At 39.4% G+C, this 22,015-nt stretch overlaps 1 protein-coding gene across 7 annotated transcripts in view; it reads right to left on the minus strand.

Annotated features, from left to right (window-relative positions):
• Positions 1-22,015, minus strand: part of PLCH1 (phospholipase C eta 1) — a 347,693-nt gene that overhangs the window by 56,679 nt on the left and 268,999 nt on the right. For all 7 annotated transcript variants that reach the window (XM_040349218.1, XM_040349219.1, XM_040349217.1 and 4 more), the window contains 3 exons: positions 12,359-12,520; positions 7,098-7,163; positions 4,092-4,174 (listed from right to left, as the gene is read on the minus strand). In XM_040349218.1, coding sequence (XP_040205152.1) covers positions 4,092-4,174; positions 7,098-7,163; positions 12,359-12,520 — 311 coding nt within the window. The remainder of the gene's footprint in view (positions 1-4,091; positions 4,175-7,097; positions 7,164-12,358; positions 12,521-22,015) is intronic.

Consider the following 22,015-nt stretch of genomic DNA (forward strand, 5'->3'; position numbering starts at 1 on the left):
CAGGTCCGATTAGGTGTACTAACCATCGGACATGTCCAACGGACATGTTTCCAGCGGACAAGTTTCTTAGCATGCTAAGAAACTTTTGTCCGCTGGAAACCTGTACGCTAGGCCGTACACACGGTCGGACATGTCCACGGAAACTGGTCCGCGGACCAGTTTCATTGGACATGTTCGACCGTGTGTACGCTGCCTTAGACCTCTGAAGGCATGTTGTGGTATCTGGCACCAAGCCATCAGCAGCAAATCCTTTAAGCCATGTAGGCTGACTTTTGCACATTGTAAGCATGTTTGACTGTGGACACAGGTCACCATGGGCACCCTGACTAGTCTGCGGTTAGGCAGCCCCATACACATTAAAAAACTACAATGGACTGTATGTTCTGACAGCTTTCTATTGAAAATAGCATTACTGTACCTTTTTCAGAAATTTGAGCTACAGTAGCTCTTCTATTAGATCCAACTACACAGGTCCGCCTTGGCCGCCCTATCACTGGTTTACTGGTTTCTCTTCCTTGGTCCACTTTTTTTAGGACTTGCTACTGCAGAGCTGCAGTTTTAGAGTTGCTCTGAACCAGTCATCCAGTCCTCTAGCCATTACAATTTGGCCCTTTTGGTCAAAGTCATTCAAATCTTTACACTTGTCCATTTTTACTGCTTTGAACATATCAAATTCAGGGACAACATGGTCTCCTGCTGCCTAATATATCCTACTCACTTTTATAACATTGTAATGAGATATTCAATGTTTTTCACCTCGCATGGGTCATAATGCTAGGGACGATTGGTGTATGTGAAAGTATTAAGTATTTTGCCCTTTAATAAAGCTGACCCACATAAATACTTCAAATACCAAGGCCATAAAAATTTGCTGAGCATTTGAAACTACTATCAATGAAAAGGGAAAAATGATCAGTATATCCATAGATCTAGACCTAATCCTAGTAATACAAGATTAAGTAAATTTTGTTTTCTGTGATTAATATCTAAATTCAGATTGTTTCACTCCACGCATAATGATCTAGCTTTGCCAATCCAATGAAATCATAAAGAAAAAAAATTGGCCTTATAGAGAAACCACCTCAGTAAAGCAAGTGTAATGTAATAAACGCAACTGGATAGCGTATTCTAAAAGAAGCCATTGCTGTGAACATCTATGTAGCACAGCATATTCCTGTTAACTCAGAGATCTGTTTCAGTCCTAATATGGCTTAAAGTACATTATAGTAGTTCACCTAGATTTTCATGTGCCTTCTGTCATGTACTTTAAGATTACCAGGTGCCCAATAAGTAAATACATTATTTTCAGGTGTAATGTATGTTTTGTTGTTTGTTTTTTGTTTTAATATTTAACATGATCTATTTATGATTAATTGGATTATTATAATTTTGAGAGTTGAACATTGATTTAATAGGCATGTGCTGAATGATGCCTGAATGAGCATGATGATTACAGTGCTACAGATGCAACGGAATGAGTGATATGAAATGAAAACCAAGGATCTCAAAATACAGCAAACAGATTACCGTTATATGTCATATTCTAAGAAGCTCATGCAGTGAAAATGCACAGCAGTTAAATTAACATGGTTTACTTTTTTTGTGTTATCCAAATGTCACGCATTCTTAAAGCAATTTTATAACCCACTTTAATAGCACAATAACTTACACTGAATAAAATACATTTTGAATTTCAGTGGTACTGATTATATAAAGGAAAACTAACACCCAATATTTCAAAAATAAATAAAATATATGTATGTGTATATATATATATATATATATATATATATATACATACACACACACACACTGAGCAAAATTATATACGCAACACTTTTGTTTGTCCCTATTCATCATTAGCTGAACGCAAAGATCTACGACTTTTTCTGTGTACACAAAAGGCCTATTTCTCTCAAATATTGTTCACAAATCTGTCTAAATCTGTGTTAGTGAGCACTTCTCCTTTGCCGAGGTAATCCATCTACCTCACAGGTGTGGCATATCAAAATGCTGATTAGACAGCATGATTATTTCACAGGTGTGCATTAGACTGGCCACAATAAAAGGCCCCTCTAAAATGTGCAGTTTTACTGTATTGGGGGGGATCAGAAAACCAGTCAGTATCTAGTGTGACCATCATTTGTCTCACGCAGTGCAGCACATCTCCTTCACATAGAGTTGATCAGGTTGTTGATTGTGGCCTGTGGAATGTTGGTCCATTACTCTTCAATGGCTGTGCAAAGTTGCTGGATATTGGCAGAAACTGGAACAGTCTGTCGTATACGCCGAATCAGAGCATCCCAAACATGCTCAATGGGTGACATGCCCGGTGAGTATACTGGCTATGCAAGAACTGGGAATTTTTCAGCTTCCAGGAATTGTGTACAGATCCTTGCAACATGGGACCATGCATTATCATGCTGCTACTTGAGATGATGGTCGTGGCACAACAATCGGCCTCAGGATCTCGTCACAGTAAGTATCTCTATGTATTCAAAATGCCATCAATAAAATGCACTTGTGTTCATTGTCCATAGCATACGCATGCCCATACCATAACCCCACCACCACCATGGGCCACACAATCCACAACGTATACTTTAGCAAACCGCCTACCCACACAATGCCATACATGCTGTCTGCCATCTGCCCTATACAGTGAAAAACGGGATTCACCTGTGAAGAGAACACCTCTCCAACGTGCCAGACGCCATTGAATGTGAGCATTTGCCCACTCAAGTCGGTTATGACGACGAACTGCAGTTAGGTCAAGACCCAGATGAGGATGACTAGCATGCAGATGAGCTTCCCTGAGACGGTTTCTGACAGTATGTGCGGAAATTCTTTGGTTATGCAAACCGCTTGTTGCAGCAGCTGTCCAGGTGGCTGGTCTCCGACAATCTTGGAGGTAAAGGTCCTGGACTGGTGTGGTTACATGTGGTCTGTGGTTGTGAGGCTGGTTGGATGCACTGCCAAATTCTCTGAAATGCCTTTGGAGAAGGCTCATGGTAGAGAAATGAACACTCAGATCAAGGGCAACATCTCTGGTGGACATTCCTGAAGTCAGCATGTCAATTGCATGCTCCCTCAAAACCCGCGACATCTGTGGCATTGTGCTGTGTGGTAAAACTACACATTTTAGAGTGGCCTTTTTTTGTAGCCAGCCTATGGCACACCTTTGCAATAATCATGCTGTCTAATCAGCATCTGGATATGCCACACCTGTAAGATTATCTCTGCAAAAGAGAAGTGTTCACCAACACAGATTTAGATAGATTGGTGAACAATATGATTCAGTTGAAGGAATAGTTCCCATAATTGGTTCCTATTATAGAATAGTGAGCCAGCATTGGTCTCAGTGGGATCAACAGTGACCCATCATTGGTCTCAGTGAAAGGAATAGTGACCCATCATTGGTGTCTGTGGAAGGAATAGTCCCTATTGTTTCCCTACCCTCAATTTACCTGTCTGTATCCCCCAGATTCTTACATGGAGACTATTCTAAAGCAGTTGGAATGATAACACTACTGTTTACTTAATTTGGCAGTTTTGCAGTGAGTTGATAATGAAGAAATAATTGACCTGCAATTTAAATCATAAGAGACTCTATAGGCTATCTTGGCCATACTGACCAGGGGAGTCATAGCCTGGTCTTACCAAATCTAATATACATTTAATCAGCATAGGGACACTATTTTTTAACCTTTGCTATCTAATGTCTCTGGGAAATCATTATTTAGGTAAAGTGAAATACAGGAACAAAAAACAATACATATAAATACAAAAGATAAAAAGGTAATGATAGCTCCGAAATAAAGAGCATTTTTGAGCTTAGTGTCTCTTTGTCTTAATTAATGGGAGGATGGCATTGTAAAACAGTAGGATCTTTAATAATTTACCCAGAAGATAAAGCTTTGTGCTTTTACAACAAAGCTGGATATCATACTTGAACTAAGGTCAACAGTCTTGGAGAGCTAATGATAGGTAATGAGTAACATACATTATTAAAAGCATGAGCAAATTAGTCAAGTGCAAGAACACGATCAGAGTTCTGAAAGGATTCTGGGATTCCAAACATTAATACTGACCTGTTCATCTTTTCAGATTCCCTTGGAGAAGAATCCTCTTCTTCATCAGTGCTGCAAGATTTTGACCTGGATTTCGAGGTTCGCTGGAGGAAAAAGCCATAAACCATTATTAATTGGTAAAATACAAAACAAAGTATGCATATCTATTTCAATGAAAATAAAAACTGATGCTGTATAATTCTGTAAATATAGTCAAATATTTATTTAAACACTAGGCAAAAATCTAAATAAAAGATAACAATGCAATTCATGTGTTGGTGCACACAGGACTAGACCTAAATAATAATTTTGCTTATGGACGGTACTTGGAGGGTATTTAAAAGTTTACTATAGATTGTAAATCATAGTGAGATGAGTACACTTTGATGTGTGGGTGCAAGAGAATAGATTGTTTTTTTTAAATGTTAAAAAATAAAAACAATCATCTCTCATATTAAAATATATATTTTCTAATGATAGCACAAACCTACAATGTGCGCTAAAGTGTAACTAACGGCAAAATGTTATTACGTTTTGGATAGTGTGGGGAGAGATTGGAACACCTGTCACTTTTTATTTCTATCTGTGCCGCGTTAGGGAGATTCTCAATTTGACCTGTTTACCATATCATTGAAAGCGAAAGTAAAAGAAAATTCCAAATTTGGGTTGACACAGAAACAGTAATAGAAGGAAAACCTTCCAATGGGGAGGGACACTAGTTCTGGTGACACCCTAGGATTCCCTTATTTTGGAGGGATTTCCTTTCACTTCCTGTTTTGGCTATGGGACAGGAAGTGAAAAGTCATCTCCCCTATGGGACACAGAAAAAACATTGACAGGGGTTTTAACCCTCCCTTACTGTATCCAAAATGAAAAAAAAAAAAAAAAGTTTTGCCTTAAGTTACACTTTAATGTTAATCACCATAACCATGTTTACTTTACATGATAAAATAATCATGACTATGTAGTTCTATCTCTCTCAAGTTCTGTTTAAACCAGCACAATACCACTTTTTTAAGACTGAGTACAGTACCGATACTTTGTTTTCTAATGTCATATGACAGTGGCACTAATATGCAGCACTGATGATGCATGGATTGTGTCAGTAGTTTTTTATATATTTATGTTTATTCTTACATTTTTTTTTTTTTTTTACAGTTCTTTTATTTTTTTATTTTTTTTACGTTCCTTTTTTTTGTTGGGGGGATTGGACAGTGTCAGTGTGTTAATTTTTGTATTTTTATTTAATCTATATAACATTTTACATATTTATTTATTACAATTCTTTATTTATTTTTTTATCTTTTTGTCAGCCCTGTTGGGGGGCTTTGGTGAGATATCAGAGGTCTTAACTGACACCTGACATCTCTCCTTTGAGACAGGAAAAGAGACTGAGGACAGAGATTCCCCAGTCCCTTTCTCTGCAGCTGCACTGAAGATGAATGGACAGGAGACAGAGACTCCTATCCATTCATAAACTGAAGCATCATAAACACAGTTTACAATGCTCTGTTATAAATGGACAGAGTCACTGATCACTGACTGTTCATTTGGAAAAGGAAGGAGCCGGGGGAGCAGAGCACAGAGGGGGACAGGAGCAGAGCACAGAGGGGGACAGGAACAGAGCACGGAGGGGGACAAGAGCAGAGCACGGAGGGGGACAGGAGCAGAGCACGGAGGGGGACAGGAGCAGAGCACGGAGGGGGAGAGGAGCGGAGCACAGAGGGGGAGAGGAGCGGAGCACAGAGGGGGAGAGGAGCGGAGCACGGAGGGGGACATGAGCATGGAGAGGGACTGGAGGAGCCTTGAGGAGGACAGAGCGGGGGACTTGAGGAGGATACGGGGACAGCCAGGGGGATCAGTGCGGAAGTAGGGGGAGTAACAAGCACCGATCCCCCTGTATAGATTTCAATAAAGCAGGTAAAAGCTGCGGGAGGGAGAGGAGGAGAAGCGGCGGTCAGCTGCTTTATTGAAATCTATACTGGGGGATTTGTGCTGGTAACTCCCCCCACCGCTGCACCAATCATTCCTGACTGCCCAGGTATCGGATCAAGCATCAGAGCATTTGCCCAAAAGGTCTGGTATTGTCATGGGGGGAACCCCACGCCAGATTTTTTTTTTTTCATTTCGGCAAGGGGTTTCTTTTCAAGATCCTTAGCACAGAAGCCACGCCGCAAGTCGGATCATCATGGTCCAACTTCTGGTGCAACTTCTATTCAAATCAATGGGCTCCCATAGGGAACCATTGATTTTTAATAGAGGCATGAGAAATGCTTAGTGCGGCTGTATCCAGTGTTAAGCTTAACAGCAGCTTTTACCAGCGTCAGGCGTTTTTACAGCTCAACGCCGCGCCTCAAAACACGCCACTCCTGGTTCTTTTTGCAGCTTGAAAAAACCTATGCCACTTGCAGCTCCTAATAGCCTGTGTGTGCATGAGGCCACATGGAGAGGCATTTTTAAGCTGCAAAAAATAATGTCTGACGCTGCTAAAAGCAGCTGTAAAAACACCTCATGTGCATGAGACCTAAAACATTGGCAGTGGTAGAGTGGGGAAAGGTTGAGACCTACTGCCTGTACCCCAGTGGGGGCTATCCTCACTTGATGTACCAGAAACATTGGTCACCAGGGAAGAAAGTGAGGGGAGATCTCCCTAATGGGGAAAAACCAAACAACAGTTCTACCTTACCTGTTCTATCATAAAAAAAGGAAACTTTTTGACTGTAGCAGTGTATGAATGAACTGTACATACTCTCTGCACAATGTTTCTTTATGGTGATCATGAATGTTATTGCCTTTATTCATACCAGTCACTGAAAATATGTATTTGGCTAAAACCCCAGATATTTGACAACCCATCCACACACCTCATTACTGTTGTATTTGTCAGTGCTGCTGCTATTGTTATGGTTGGACCCTCTAGAGGTTTGTAAACAAGCTTTACTTTTTAGATTTGTTTCCTTACAAATTATAATAATATTAATACACTTTATCATGTATGGTCTGTTTTTATATTTGAAAAATGCTTACCTTGTGCTTTGAAATATTACCCACCGATGACCTTTTGGATTTCCCTCTGTCTTTTGTATCTGAATTCTGCATAAAGAAAAAAATTAAAATAAGAAAAAAAACGTTCCTATTGTATAGTGTATACCTTTTACTAGTATATGACAGACAGTAATAAGTTACAGTTATTTAGGCTGAAAAAAAGATAAGAGTCCATCTAGTTCAACCAAAGGAAGAAAAATATAAATCTTTTTTAAAACAGTGAGCTGATCAGAAGTAGTTAAGGCTTGGTTCACACTATTGCCACATGCGGCTCACAGCAGGGGCCCCGTTCACCATTTCAATCCGATTCTCTTTTCTCTTTTCCTCCAGACATAAAAAGAGTGCCCCCTTGTCCTCTGTAATGACCTGAAAATCGATAACTCAACACTTAGTTTACTATATAGACCACTGATGCATTTATAAATGGTGATCATATCTCTCCGTAATCTCCTCTTGTCAAGAGAGAATAAATTCAGTTCCTCTAATCTTTCTTCATAGCTGAGCTCCTCCATGCCTCTTATCAGTTTGGTTGCCCTTTTGCTGCACTTTCTCCAGTTCTCCGATATCCTTTTATTTTGAGAACTGGTGTCCAAAACTGAACTTCATATTTCAGGTCTTACACCGTGACCGAGCCTGCGGAACACGCGGACCCGATCGCAGCTGGTGTTCCGCGATCGGGTCACAGAGCTGAAGAACGGAGAGAGGTAAGTGTAAACAAACCTCTCTCCGTGCTTCCTAGTCAGACTGTCACTGATCGTCTGTTCCCTGTCATAGCACTGATCGCTGTTAAAATGACAATGGTCCCAAAATAGTGTCAAAAGTGTCCGATGTGCCCGCCATAAAAATAAAAATCGCTGATCGCCGTACTAGTAAAAAAATAAAATAAAAATGCCATAAAACTATCCCCAATTTTGTAGACGCTATAACTTTTGCGCAAACCAATCAATAAACACTTATTGCAATTTTTTTTTTACCAAATATAATGTAGAAGAATATGTATTGGCCTAAACTGAGGAAAAAAATATATTTTTTAAGTATTTTAGGGGGATATTTATTATAGCAAAAAGTAAAATATAATGATTTTTTTTCAAAATTATAGCTCTATTTTTGTTTATAGCGCAAAAAATAAAAACGGCAGAGGTGATCAAATACCACCAAAAGAAAGCTCCATTTGTGGGAAAAGTAGGTCGTAATTTTTGTTTGGGAGCCACGTCGCACGACCGTGCAATTGTCAGTTAAAGCGACGAGTGCCGAATCGCAAAAAGGGGCCTGGTCCTTTAGCAACAAAATGGTCCAGGGTTTAAGTGGTTAAACAGCTTGTTTGAAATCTCTCACTATTGGCCCCATTTTTATGTTTTCCATGCACACCCTGAAATGCGCATTAGGTACTTGGAAATCAATTAAGGATTCCAAAACCATAGATTTTCTCGAATGTCAAGGTCGTATAGAATAAAAAAAATAGCATTTTCAATTTTTCACAATATGATTGTCAATGAAAATGAAAAATACAAATCAGTGTATGGGATTAGTGTTAAAGAGAGTTCAATGATCTCCCCCTCACTCAGCTTTCTGAGGTTGGCTGCAGTGTTTTCAGATTTAAAGGAAGAAGGTTAAGAAGGTTAAGTGACACAGACAGGACTACAAGGTCAGAAAGGAGGCACTGATGGCAAACAATGCAAATGTGATCAGGTGGCTAGAACTCAGCAAGGCCCGTCACTAAAATGTAAAACAAGCTTACAGCTGCCATTGTTTTACCCAGTTGGTTACCATGACATATGCTATCCATCCTTGGCAAAGAATAAAAGCTTTTTCACTTCTGTAAGCACACAGGCTGTCTTGCACATTGATTTTGAGTTTAACATATGCCACCTACAGTAATAATGTTTCCCATTGGAAATTAACATGTCCTGTACTTTAAGAAACATTACCATACCCAAGCATCAAATAGAGCATTCATATATACAGTAGCACGGTTTACCATATATACCTTGTCAATTTGCTAACCTACTTCTTTCTGAGAAAACACTAAATATTCATGCATACATTTTACAGTTAACAAATGCATCAGCATCTAGAGACAAGTTAAGTTATGCATTTATTACAGAAGCAAATATAATGCTCTACAAAATACAGCTAAAAAAAAAAATATTTACAATGCCAGAACATCATCATGATGACACACAGGCTAGACAATGATATGACCCACATAACCATTAAAACTGACCCAAAAATATCTATATACAGTAAGCATAGAATATGAAAATCTCAACTTATTTGCTCTGGTTACGCCAGCATGTAATCTAAATAAGAAATCAAAATGAGCATTTAAACTGATTTCACAGGGAAAACAGTGCACTACTCATCATACGGCACAGAACATGTAAGCCAGATGACACGTACAAAAAGTAAAAACATAATGTGGCTAACAATGCATAAGGAAGTCCATGTTTATCTATAATCAACTAACTAATCATGGATAAAGGTTAAAATAAAAAGAGAGAAAATGTAGGTTTAACATGGTTTAGAGATTGAAACATTTGCTAATTTGCTAGTGGCAGTAAGAGCCAAACAATGTAGAGACAGATGCTGTCTTTATCAAGCCATCTGAATTTTACGGCAACAAAGAATCCCCTAGGACATTGCATCCAAAGCTGAAATACTTTGTAATGCCAAGAAAACAAATCAGGGTATTTTGGTGTGTACAAAGTGGAAAAATATGCAACAAGCTGGATATATATACATATATATATATTTTTTTTTTTTGGTACGGGGCACAGTCTTTTACAGCACAGCACAGTAACAGCTTATCTGCTAAACAAAACTGTTAAAGCAGTATTAAACCCAAAACAAAATCAGTATATATTGTGGTAAAGCAATCCTTAAATATGCTGGCTGCATTCATTTTTTTAAGCTTTTTGTTCCTTTATTTTCATCTGGTGATCTAAAATAATACAATTCCTGTCTTAAGGTGTTTCCAGTCTAGATGGAGGAGCAACAGAGAGCAATAAATTCTCACATATTCTGCTGTCAAGGACCCTTGAACCTAGCTGCTTTCTACAAGCTTTGCGTCCCTAAAATAATCTCTGGTAATTCCATACTCTGAAAATGTGTCAAGCATTATTGGAAGGGGCCTATAATGTTCATTTGTTTGTTTTAAATAAATAACAAAATTTGCTATTCTAACCACTTCTGTATGAAGTTGATTATACTCGTCAGTATCTAAACCAATGTTTCTCAACTCCAGTCCTTAAGGCGCCCCAACAGGTCATGTTTTCAGGCTTTCCATTATTTTTCGCAGGCGATTTGATCAGTTTCACTGCCTTAGTAATTACCACAGCCGTTTCATCTGAGAGAAATCCTGAAAACGTGACCTGTTGGGGAACCTTGAGGCCTGGAGTTGAGAAACCCTGATCTAAACCATCCACCAGACTGTTGACCTTTGTGAGATTTGGACATGTGCATATAAGGCCTAATGCATAAGAAACAGTTGGGTGAACTAAACACATACCTCTGCATCATGCAGATGGCTATAGAAGAAGTTGGACAATGAGCTTATTCTTAAGCTGGTCATACACTGGTGGACTTTGAACAAATGTTTGTTTGAAAAAAATCATCAGTACATTTGATAACAACAGCAGAAACTAGATGAATGTTGTTCAAATGTACTTCAAAATTCTGTTTTCTTTTAACATTTGATTTTGGTATTAATTGGAACTTCCCAAACGAAAAAGACATCCATTGTTAGAAACTCCTTCATTTAAGAAAAACTTTTCATCCTGCTCCTTCAAATTTTTCCATTAATTCAGTTGAAAAAAAATGACAAATTGAGCCCCTAACCTTTAAAGAATTTTGAAAACAGAAATTTCCCATAAAATTCTACTAGTATATGGGCATATTTATGTACACACATTGCAAAGTTTCTCATTACAAGTACTGCAAAGAAACAACAAAAATGCCCTCTGTTTTATTAATTGAGATTTTATGTTATCTTAAATGTTGCTTGTAATTATTTGTACATTAACCAGTTAATATTTTTATTTTAATGGTTTTATTAAAATGTAATAATAGAAATGACAGCACATATTTTTTGGGCAGCTGTAAAAAATTGAATGGCATACCACATCGAATGCACAGATTTTGCTGACATTGCAATGATGATCCTATCACATGGCTTATCTAATCCTTTGCGTTATTATCTGCACTTTGTATTCAAAAAGGTTGATTTAATAAAACCGGAGAGTGCAAAATCTGGTTCCGCACTCTATAATAACCAATCAGTTTCCATTTATTTTGTCAAAGTTTAAAGGGTCACTAAAGGAAAAAAAATTTTTAGCTGAAATTACTGTTTACAGGGTATAGAGACATAATAGTTAACTGCTTCCTTTTAAAAATGATTAAAAATAGATAAAAAACAATCATATAATGTGCCTGCAGTTTAGTTTCGTTTTTGCTGTTGTTTCCTGGTTCTCTGATGTACAGAGAGCCAATAGAGGGCAGTGAGCCAATAGACGGCAGTGATACTTTGTCTAAAACTCCTCAGCACCAATCCAGTTTCGTTTTACACACAGTAATCACACCTCCTTGATTAGTCACCACAGTGAGAAATCTCCCAGTACTGTGGTGATCAGGAAACAGACAACCAGGAAGTGTCCAGAACAGAGAGGATTTACAGCAACATCAAAGCAAAAACGAACAATGAGGACATGAAACCAGGACTGCAGTAAGGTAAAGGAAGCTATTTAGCTAAAAAAAAAAATCCTTTAGTGACCCTTTAATTGAACTAGCTGAAGTTAGAAACTGATTGGCTACCATGCAAAGCTGCACCAGATTTTGCACTCTTCTGTTTTAGTAAATCAACCTCAAAGTAACATCCAACTGATACAAGCTACCTATTAGCATAAAATAGGGTTTGCTCGTTTGGAATAATTAAAGAAGATCTTTGGTTTCCAAACTTTGAGGTTATCCAATCTGAAGCATGAGAAGTTGTTTATGCCAACATTTCACTATAATTTAATCCTTGTTGTCTCACTGCAACAGCTTAATTTTTTATTTTACAAGAAAAACAATGTAAAATGTGTATATTTTAAGCAACTTCTTCCATTTCACGTAGCTTTCATTAATGTATAAAATAGTCGCAGCCCGGGTGTCATCTGTGAGACACATAAGGCCGTAGTGAAAAGAGTTGGACAATGGCTGAAGCTGTCAACTGCAGTGTGACCCACAGGGGATAGCAAAGTCCTTACCTGTTTTAGATTGACATTCAGACCTTCGTGTGTTGCTTTCAGCAGTGCCCTCACAGTGAAGCTGTCAGGATCCTCTTTGTCCCTGATCTGCGATTCCCTCAGTAAGGACTCCAGTTTTTTCCGGATAAATGATTCTACTTGGTGCTCTGTTGTTCCGTTGCTCTGTAAAGGATTAACACAAAAACCATTAACATTTGCTCCATTTAGTGCTCCTATGCTGATTTATAAAAATGTATTTAGCAATGCCAGAAGCATTCACTTAAAGCGCTCCTTTCTGTTAAAGAAGAACAAGCATTTGAAGCAAAATACAAACCACCATAATCTATGACACAAAATACCAACTGTCCCTGCACACATCAGTGGTGTTTGGCATGGTGGGGCACTATTCAATGTAAGGGGACAGAGAGCAGCCTAACATGCATTGTCTTTGTACACTGTAATCCAATTTCATTTGCATACAAAATGAATATGCAAATTTAACTTGCCTTCTGAATGTTTCTCACCTCTTGCGATATTGTGCACCCTTTTAGAATGCCAAATGTTTTCCAAGTATTCCTGTTTGATTCTCTTAAAAACTCCATAATTTTTCATCATCCAACATCAATTACTAGTTAGTTTCAAAACACTGCTCTAAAAACATTAATGCTCTAACTTACAACACAATAAACACTATATACAGTATCTCACAAAAGTGAGTACACCCCTCACATTTTTGTAAATATTTTATTATATCTTTTCATATGACAACACTGAAGAACTGACACTTTGCCACAATGTAAAGTAGTGAGTGTACAGCTTGTATAACAGTGTAAATTTGCTGTCCTCTCAAAATAACTCAACACACAGCCATTAATATCTAAACCGCTAACAACAAAAGTGAGTACACCCCTAAGTGAAAATTTCCAAATTGGGCCCAAAGTGTCAATATTTTGTGTGGCCGCCATCATTTTCCAGCACTGCCTTAACCCTCTTGGGCATGTAGTTCACCAGAGATTCACAAGTTGCCAATGGAGTCCTCTTGCACTCCTCAATGACGACATCATGGAGCTGGTGGATGTTACAGACCTTGCGCTCCTCCACCTCCTGTTTGAGGATGCCCCACAGATGCTTAATAGGCTTTAGGTCTGGAGAAATGCTTTGCCAGTCCAAAACATTTACCATCCTCTTTCTTTAGCAAGGCAGTGGTCGTCTTGGAGGAGTGTTTGGGGTCATTATGTTGGAATACTGCCCTGCGACCCAGTCTCCAAAGAGGTGGGATCATGCTCTGCTTCAGTATGCCACAGTACATGTTGCCATTCATGGTTCCCTCAATGAACTGTAGCTCCCCAGTGTCGGCAGCACTCATGTAACCCCAGACCATGACACCCCCACCACCATGCTTGACTGTAGGCAAGACGCACGTGTCTTTGTATTTTGTACAATGCTTGCAGCACTTATACATCTATTTCCCAAAGACAACCTCTGGATAGGAGGCTGAGCACATGCACTCAACTACTTTGGTCGACCATGGCGAGGCCGGTTCTGAGTGGAACCTGTCCTGTTAAACCGCTGTATGGTCTTGGCCACCATGCTGCAGCTCAGTTTCAGAGTCTTGGCAATATTCTTATAGCCTAGGCTATCTTTATGTAGAGCAACAATTCTTTTTTTCATATCCTCAGAGAGTACTTTGCCATGAGGTGCCATGTTGAACTTCCAGTGACTAGTATGAGAGAGAGAGAGCGATAATACCAAATTTAACACACCTGCTCCCCATTCACACCTGAGACGAATGAGTCACATGACACTGGGAGGGAATATGGCTAATTGGGCCCAATTTGGACATATTCACTCAGTGGTGTACTCACTTTTGTTGCCAGCGGTTTAGACATTAATGACTGTGTATTGAGTTATTTTGAGGGCACGGCAAGTTTACACTGTTATACAAGCTGTACACTCACTACTTTACATTGTAGCAAAGTGTACTTTCTTCAGTGTTGTCACATGAAAAGATATAATAAAAGATTTACAAAAATGTCAGGGGTGTACTCACTTTTGTGAGATTATATATATATATATATATATATATATATATATATATATATATATATATATACACACACACAAACACATATACACATACACAATATACAGAACTGATATAGGGGAATTTGCAGGTCTTGTAGCAGAGATAGATCAAAACAGCAGCATTTTTAAAGTTGACGTTTTGATGACGCTCAGGCCATCTTTCTCGAGACTTAAAAAAGTTGGACTGAGCTTTACTGAAATGTTGACAATAAAAACGCTGCCGATTCATCGCCTCTGGAGGACCCATGAGTGCCTTTATACCAGTTTTGGATTTGTATGCAATTCTATGTGAGCACCTGGGCATTTATCTCAAACACAGAGTGCAGTAGCTACTATTGGGACTACATATATAGTTTGTTTTGGGAAGACATATTTACCTGTTAAAACAAACAAATTATCTTCAAAGTTAGCTATGGGATTTGCCATTGGTAACAAATCAGAACTTAAAATAAATTACTGCTGATAGAAACACAGAGCTGCCTGGCTGTCGTGATGACGCTCTGGCTTCAATAATTTGAGCAACTGGCCTGGAACAAATATTCAGATATGGAGTCCAGTTCATAAACTCAGAAAGCACTGAAGCCATTGGATTAGCATAATAGCCAGACCTGAAGACCTTCTCTTAGGGATGGTTCCCAAGGGGGCAGACCTGAACTAATCAGATAGTTTTAAATTGCTTAGAAAGATGATAATAAACTTTTATGTAGCAATCTCTAAATGATAATGTATTGTTAGTTAGTGTAATGAGCAGCATGAGGATATGGGTCAAAAGCAGTATTGGTATAGACCCCTAGGGTTGGGGGAAAGAAAACATCTTTACACAAAAAATGAAATCTGCGCTCATGAAGGTTCACCAATCTAAATCCACTCAATATTAATGAAAAAGAAACATTCAATGAATCTCTAATTTTTAGAAGAACCAGTCCTTTATAAAAAAGAAGAAATTTCCAAAAAATACAATGTACACAGCACAATACAAAATATATAAAAAGTTGTTCCCAGTGGCTGAATGAAGCAAGCAATCTCTCAGGGCTTCAAAGAGTTAAAGTTGGCGGTTTCAGTTTTGGGCTGTCTTGCATGACAGAATCAGTGTAAGTTGTGAAGATGGTACATTACCCAGCCAATGCGGACATCAATCGAATGTCCCTCTCATAGCTGGTGCCAGTTGATCCGGGGTCCTGGACGCTCTCCTGTGTGGGGCTGGAAGCACCACAGACCCGACGATAGCAGCTGCCGGGGACACAGCGCGGGGAGGCCAATGGCTGAGGACGCTCTCCTTGGGTGAACACGCTGGCGTCTCACGTCTGAGACGCCGTCTCGGTCAGCAGGATGTAGCACAGGGAGATGCTGGGCACCCTCTGGTGGACAAGATGCAAATGGCAATGTGCAAAATCAAAAACTGTGAATGGCGTTTTTGAAGGAAATAACATTTTAAAGTTCTTTTTAGTAGATAGGGTCTTCCATAATAAAGGGAGGGTGTTTAAAAAGGTCCTAGACAACGCGTTTCGCCCTAACAAGAGCTTTGTCACAGTCTGTGACAAAGCTCTTGTTAGGGCGAAACGCGTCGTCTAGGACCTTTTTAAACACCCTCCCTTTATTATGGAAGACCCTATCTACTAAAAAGAACTTTAAAATTTGATTTCCTTCAAAAACGCCATTCACAGTTTTTGATTTTGCACATTGCCATTTGCATCTTGTCCACCAGAGGGCGCCCAGCATCTCCCTGTGCTACATCCTGCTGACCGAGACGGCGTCTCAGACGTGAGACGCCAGCGTGTTCACCCAAGGAGAGCGTCCTCTGCCATTGGCCTCCCCGCGCTGTGTCCCCGGCAGCTGCTATCGTCGGGTCTGTGGTGCTTCCAGCCCCACACAGGAGAGCGTCATGGAAACCCCGGATCTACTGGCACAAGCTATGAGAGGGACATTCGATAGATGTCCGCATTGGCTGGGTAATGTACCATCTTCACAACTTACACTGATTCTGTCATGCAAGACAGCCCAAAACTGAAACCGCAAACTTTAACTCTTTGAAGCCCTGAGAGATTGCTTGCTTCATTCAGCCACTGGGAACGACTTTTTATATATTTTGTATTGTGCTGTGTACATTGTATTTTTTGGAAATTTCTTCTTTTTTTATAAAGGACTGGTTCTTCTAAAAATTAGAGATTCATTGAATGTTTCTTTTTCATTAATATTGAGTGGATTTAGATTGGTGAACCTTCATGAGCGCAGATTTCCTTTTTTGTGTAATTGTGTATTAGTGGTACTTCAGGGTACCCGGACTCCTGCAGCACGGACTGTTCACAGCCCACACAAGGGTTTTTAAACATGCTATTGGACAATTTTTCTCCCATAGAGCGCCGGTGATTTTTTTGTATCAATATATGCGGAAAGAAAACATCTGGCAGAATCATTAAAGGAGAGCTGGAGAGCAATATTCATAATAGGTATTGTCACATATTTTATCAATTCAAACAATCTTTCAATTTGAAAGGCTTAACACTCAAAATGTTTCTAGCGGAAGAACAGATTTGTCACCTGACATGTGGAAGAAGCATCACCTTACATATTTGTTTTCTATTTTTTGCTGTATGTAAATACATCCACTGTTCGAATAAAAATAAGTATTTAAAATGTATTTAGGTATTAAGGAACAGTTAAAAATATATTTCTTCCTAATCACTGTCTGATAACAATGATACCTACCTACCCTTTTAATATTATCATATCTGTTTGCCAGGATCTTTTATATCATTGGTAGAGATCACAACGAGGTAATTTATAAGAGTTAATTTTTAAATTATGTTTGATTTTCCCATAATTACATAGTGTATTTTGAAAAGTGTTCACATTTCCATTGTATTATTTTCCCATTTTAATTTATCCTGTAATATTAGAAGCAGCAGCTACACAATTTAGTAAAATTACACTTAACCTTTTCCATCAGAATATGAATACATCCTTTTATTAAATAATGGAAAGTAATGTAAGCCAAGTGGTGAACAACTGTTTAAGTGCTCATGAGTACTGAGACGTTTTTTCTTAATAAAATACATCAGGGTGTTGTACCTAAGGAGCCAATAGGTGCAATTGTTATAAACCATCTGGGGCCTTTCCAATTGCATTGTTGTTTTATTTTTGGATTGTGTTCAACAGTTGCATAAGTGTATTAATGTGGTTGAAAGGACAGAGTGTTTATTCACATGTTCAAGGACTAATTACAGCTAAAGATACAAGTATAGCAACTGAGAAGTATAACATTTTTTTTTAATGATATTACATTGTGAACATTAAGTAATCCATAGAGTAACAAGTTATGAACATAGGGCTGCTTTCCTCCTGCTGTGCTTCTAAAACATGCTATGCGTTTAAAAAAAAAAGCGCATTGCATGTTTTAACCACTTAACCCCCGAGCCAGATTTTCAGATTTTCAGATTCGGCGTTTACAAGACTAAAACAATTTTTGCTAGAAAATTACTTAAAACCCACAAACATTATATATATATTTTTTTCTAACACCCTAGAGAAAAAAATGGCGGTCATTGCAATGCTTTTTGTCACACCGTATTTGCGCAGCGGTCTTACAAGCGCACTTTTTTTGGAAAAAATTCACTTTTTTTAATTAAAAAATAAGACAACAATAAATTTGGCCCAATTTTTTTATATATTGTGAACGATAATGTTACGCCGAGTAAAATGATACCCAACATGTCACGCTTAAAAATTGCGCCCGCTCGTGGCATGGCGTCAAACTTTTACCCTTAAAAATCTCGATAGGCGACGTTTAAAAAATTCTATAGGTTGCATTTTTTGAGCTACAGAGGAGGTCTAGGGCTAGAATTTTTGCTCTCGCTCTAACGATTGCGGCGATACCTCACTTGTGTGGTTTGAACACCGTTTTCATATGCAGGCACTACTTGCGTTCGCTTCTGCGCGCGAGCTCGTCCGGACGGGGCGCTTTAAAAAAATTAATGTTTTTGTTTTCTTATTTATTTTTATTTATTTTATAATTTTTTACACCCCTCTCCCGCCACCGATAACAGCGATCTCGCGGCGAATCCGCCGCGGAGACCGCCGTAATCGTTTACAGGACCGCTTACTGAAGAGATGGATATCTCGGTTGTGGCAGCAGCTGCTGCCATTACCGAGATATCCATCTTTAAAGTACCGATGTATATTTACAGTGGGCGGTCGTTAAGTGGTTAAATGCGCTGCATTAAAATTTAGTGTGGCGCATAGCTCGATGCGGTGAATACCTGATTGTTAAGGATGCTGTCGGGTGCCATCTCCTTAAGAACAAGCCATTCATTGGATGTTAAGGACACCATCGGGTACAGACTCAGCTAGTCACTGGCTGTTAAGAAGCTGGCACATGCTGGTGTCCTTAACAGATAGTAAATAGCTACACATACAATGACATGTGACTGTCCTAGATGCCCTTCAGTGTCATTATCAGTGCGGTGCTGAGACTTTGGTCTCTTGTGTTTCGGCTCTGGGTACTCGGTGTGAGATGTGGAGGGCGGTGGAAGCACTGTGCCTGGGGATCAGGAAAGGAGCTGTGGGGAGCAGACAGGAGTCTGCCATTGCTACGACCAGGCACTGTGAAGAGGGAAGGTGCCAGTAATACTGAGCGGGATAGCCAAACAGCTCAAGTGGCTCTGTGACTGTGAGGAGATGAGAGGTGGGTGGCTGGATCAACACCCCTAAATCATGAAGAGATTTAGCAAAGAGAATTTGGGAGTGACCTTCATGGTTGAGACTTTACAATGTACATTAGCTATCCGCTGGTTGTTATGGATGGCAGCAGGTGTCGGCTCCTTAACAACTAGAATATTTTTAAATAAAAGCCATGTGACCCCCCAAAAAATCATCAAAATACACACTCTTGGTTCATTGGTGCATTTTTGGTGTATTTGTGGTGAGTCCACTTACATTGGATGGTGCATTTTTGGTGCACTTTTCAAAAGTGCACCAAAGATGCAGCATGCAGGAATTTTCAAACCACAGTGTAAATGCAGCACAGCAATTTTACTTACCTGAGCCCCGAATCTCCGTGGGCGTGATCCAGTGATGCTTTCCCCCAGCTCTTGTGGGCTCTTCATTGGATTATTGATAGCAGCGCAGCCATTGGCTCCTGCTGCTATCAATCAAATCAATGATGCGGCACGCCGGGGCAGAATGATACACTCGGCGGCTATGGCTGCCGACTGGATCACACAGTAGCACGCCTGCAAGCTAACGCCCTTGGGAGAGCGCTTCCCAGAGGGGGGTCAGCTCTTGCGGGGAGGAGCCGTACCGCTGCCGAGGGACCCCAGAAGACGAGGATCGGGGCCACTTTCTGCAAAATGAACTGCACAGTGGAGCTAAGCATGGTATGTTTGTTATTAAAAAAAATAAACCTTTACAACCCCTTTAAGATGTTGGAAGACTACTAAGTCTTGATCTACATAATTTGCCCTACTATGTTGGTCTATTTGTTTGTTAAGAGTTTGTTTTGTCTCCCTAATTTACAGGTCTTTGCATAAAGTATGAACATGCATCATGATTGTCCAGAGTTGTGGCAGATGCTTTTAATAATAGTTTATAAAATATTAAACTGTTATTATGAATTTAAAATGAATAATTGCCCTATTAACCTGTCAATTGTTTTTACAGGGTATATGCTCCAGTAAAACTCTGCACTGGACAAAAAATGATGATTCAAAAGGGGCTCAATACGAAGCGCAGTTTACAGGTAATTTTGGATCCCTAGTCACATTGACCAGGAATATCCGTGGACTGTGGAATTTCATCCATGACTGGATACTTTTTGTATTCTTTAAATATCCTTCAATTCCAAATCTAAATTCAAAATCGCATCGGTTTGGTTGTAATTTTAATTTTAATGCCTGTTTGACTGACCTGCTGTGGATGCTAATGCTCTTGGCTTTGATCTGTTTGGATGTAGCGTCTAGGAGATTTTGTTACTAAAAAATACATTTGTATTTGAGGTCTGAACAATTAGATATCCAAAAGTTATTTAATTCACAAATTATCACTTTTTTATTGCTCTATTCATGACGTGGTCCTTTAAGTCTGTGGTAAGTGACCAAGAGAAATTTCAAGAGGGGAGGTACCCATGTTACCTGTTGTAAACTCTGGAAGCGGACTTCCAGGAAGTGGACTTCCACTGTGTCCTGACAAAGCTCACGTGATCATGTGAGTGAAATGCATTGACGTCACTATGTCATGTGATCCTCTATTCATACGGCTTGTACCATCTGCCATCCCACCCTGCTCTACACAGCTTGCACAGACTGCACAGAGGATATGAGGACTTCCTATGTGTCAGTCACACACCAACACGGACATTAGCAGCTATCCTAGAGGTTCCTGTGAGGGGGAGTTGAGTGGTGGTCTGCCACTGTGGTGAACCAGCTGTCGGGGAGGACCAAGCATTAATGGGAGATTGGGTGAGATTGCTCCAGGGACGCTGTTCCCCACTCTATATGCTAGTGTAATTGCTGTGACCACCGCTGTGTGGACGCTTCTTCATCTGTAACCACTAGCTTGTAGTGGTTCACCATTTCCTCCTCCCCGCCCTCCTGTCGGCTTCCATTGCATGAGCTGCTGAACACACTTCTTATGTTTAAAGAAATATAGTGTACCAGAAAGGAACACTATATAGTTTTACAAAAATAAATAGATTTATTTAATGTTACAAAATGAATAAAAATATATAGAATAAAACAAGAGAAAATCAAGGTGGGGAATGCCCTTTAAGTGCCCAAAGAATGGTACCACCTTATCCCACACATGCATCTGATAAGTACTTAGAGAAACAGCACTGCCTGAGAATGACCTCCGCAGTGAGCCACTATTGCAGAGCTGGACCACAAGAGGCAGCAGCAAGACAGAACACATTTGCCATGCATAGTTAAAGTAATTCATAGATTTAATACAGAAATAAAAATAAAATAAGATATAAGATTATTTCTGCAGAGGACATTCTCGGGCAGTGCTGTTTCTCTAAGTACTTATCAGATGCATGTGTGGGATAAGGTGGTACCATCACCCGAAGATGTGTTTATGCCACACATGCTCACACATGAAGGTAAGACCCTCACAGCTGATTATAGTCAGCTGTTTTGGATTGTTGGGTGGTGCTGATTGTCGGCTCTACTTAAAGCTCAGATTCAGGAGCTGTCTGTGGTGGCATGTGTATTCAAGACACGCAGGAACAGGTTAGTTTATTTACTGGGACTTTTATTGAAAACCTCATTTAATATACCAGTAATGATTTAGTATGATGGGGAGTAATTGAAGTTACTTTGCTCCTCAGATCTATACCTGCAGTCATCATTAGCACCAATGATATTAATTGCCTACTAATGCAGATCATTGGATGCTATTTCATGACAGTTTTTTGGTAAGTTTTACTGCAATGTGGTTTGCTTTTGGTCCAATTTGTTATGAGTTTAATACTAATTACTGGTGACCTGTATTATCTGGTTCATATAGGTCCTAGCTGATCTTCTGTTTGTCATCTGGAAGCTTTCTATACAGTCCAATGGATCACTGACCCTCGTCCTGAATCATTTGATTTAGGTATTT

This window comes from Rana temporaria, chromosome 4, assembly GCF_905171775.1.
Source record: "Rana temporaria chromosome 4, aRanTem1.1, whole genome shotgun sequence".
In the NCBI taxonomy this organism is placed as follows: domain Eukaryota; kingdom Metazoa; phylum Chordata; class Amphibia; order Anura; family Ranidae; genus Rana; species Rana temporaria.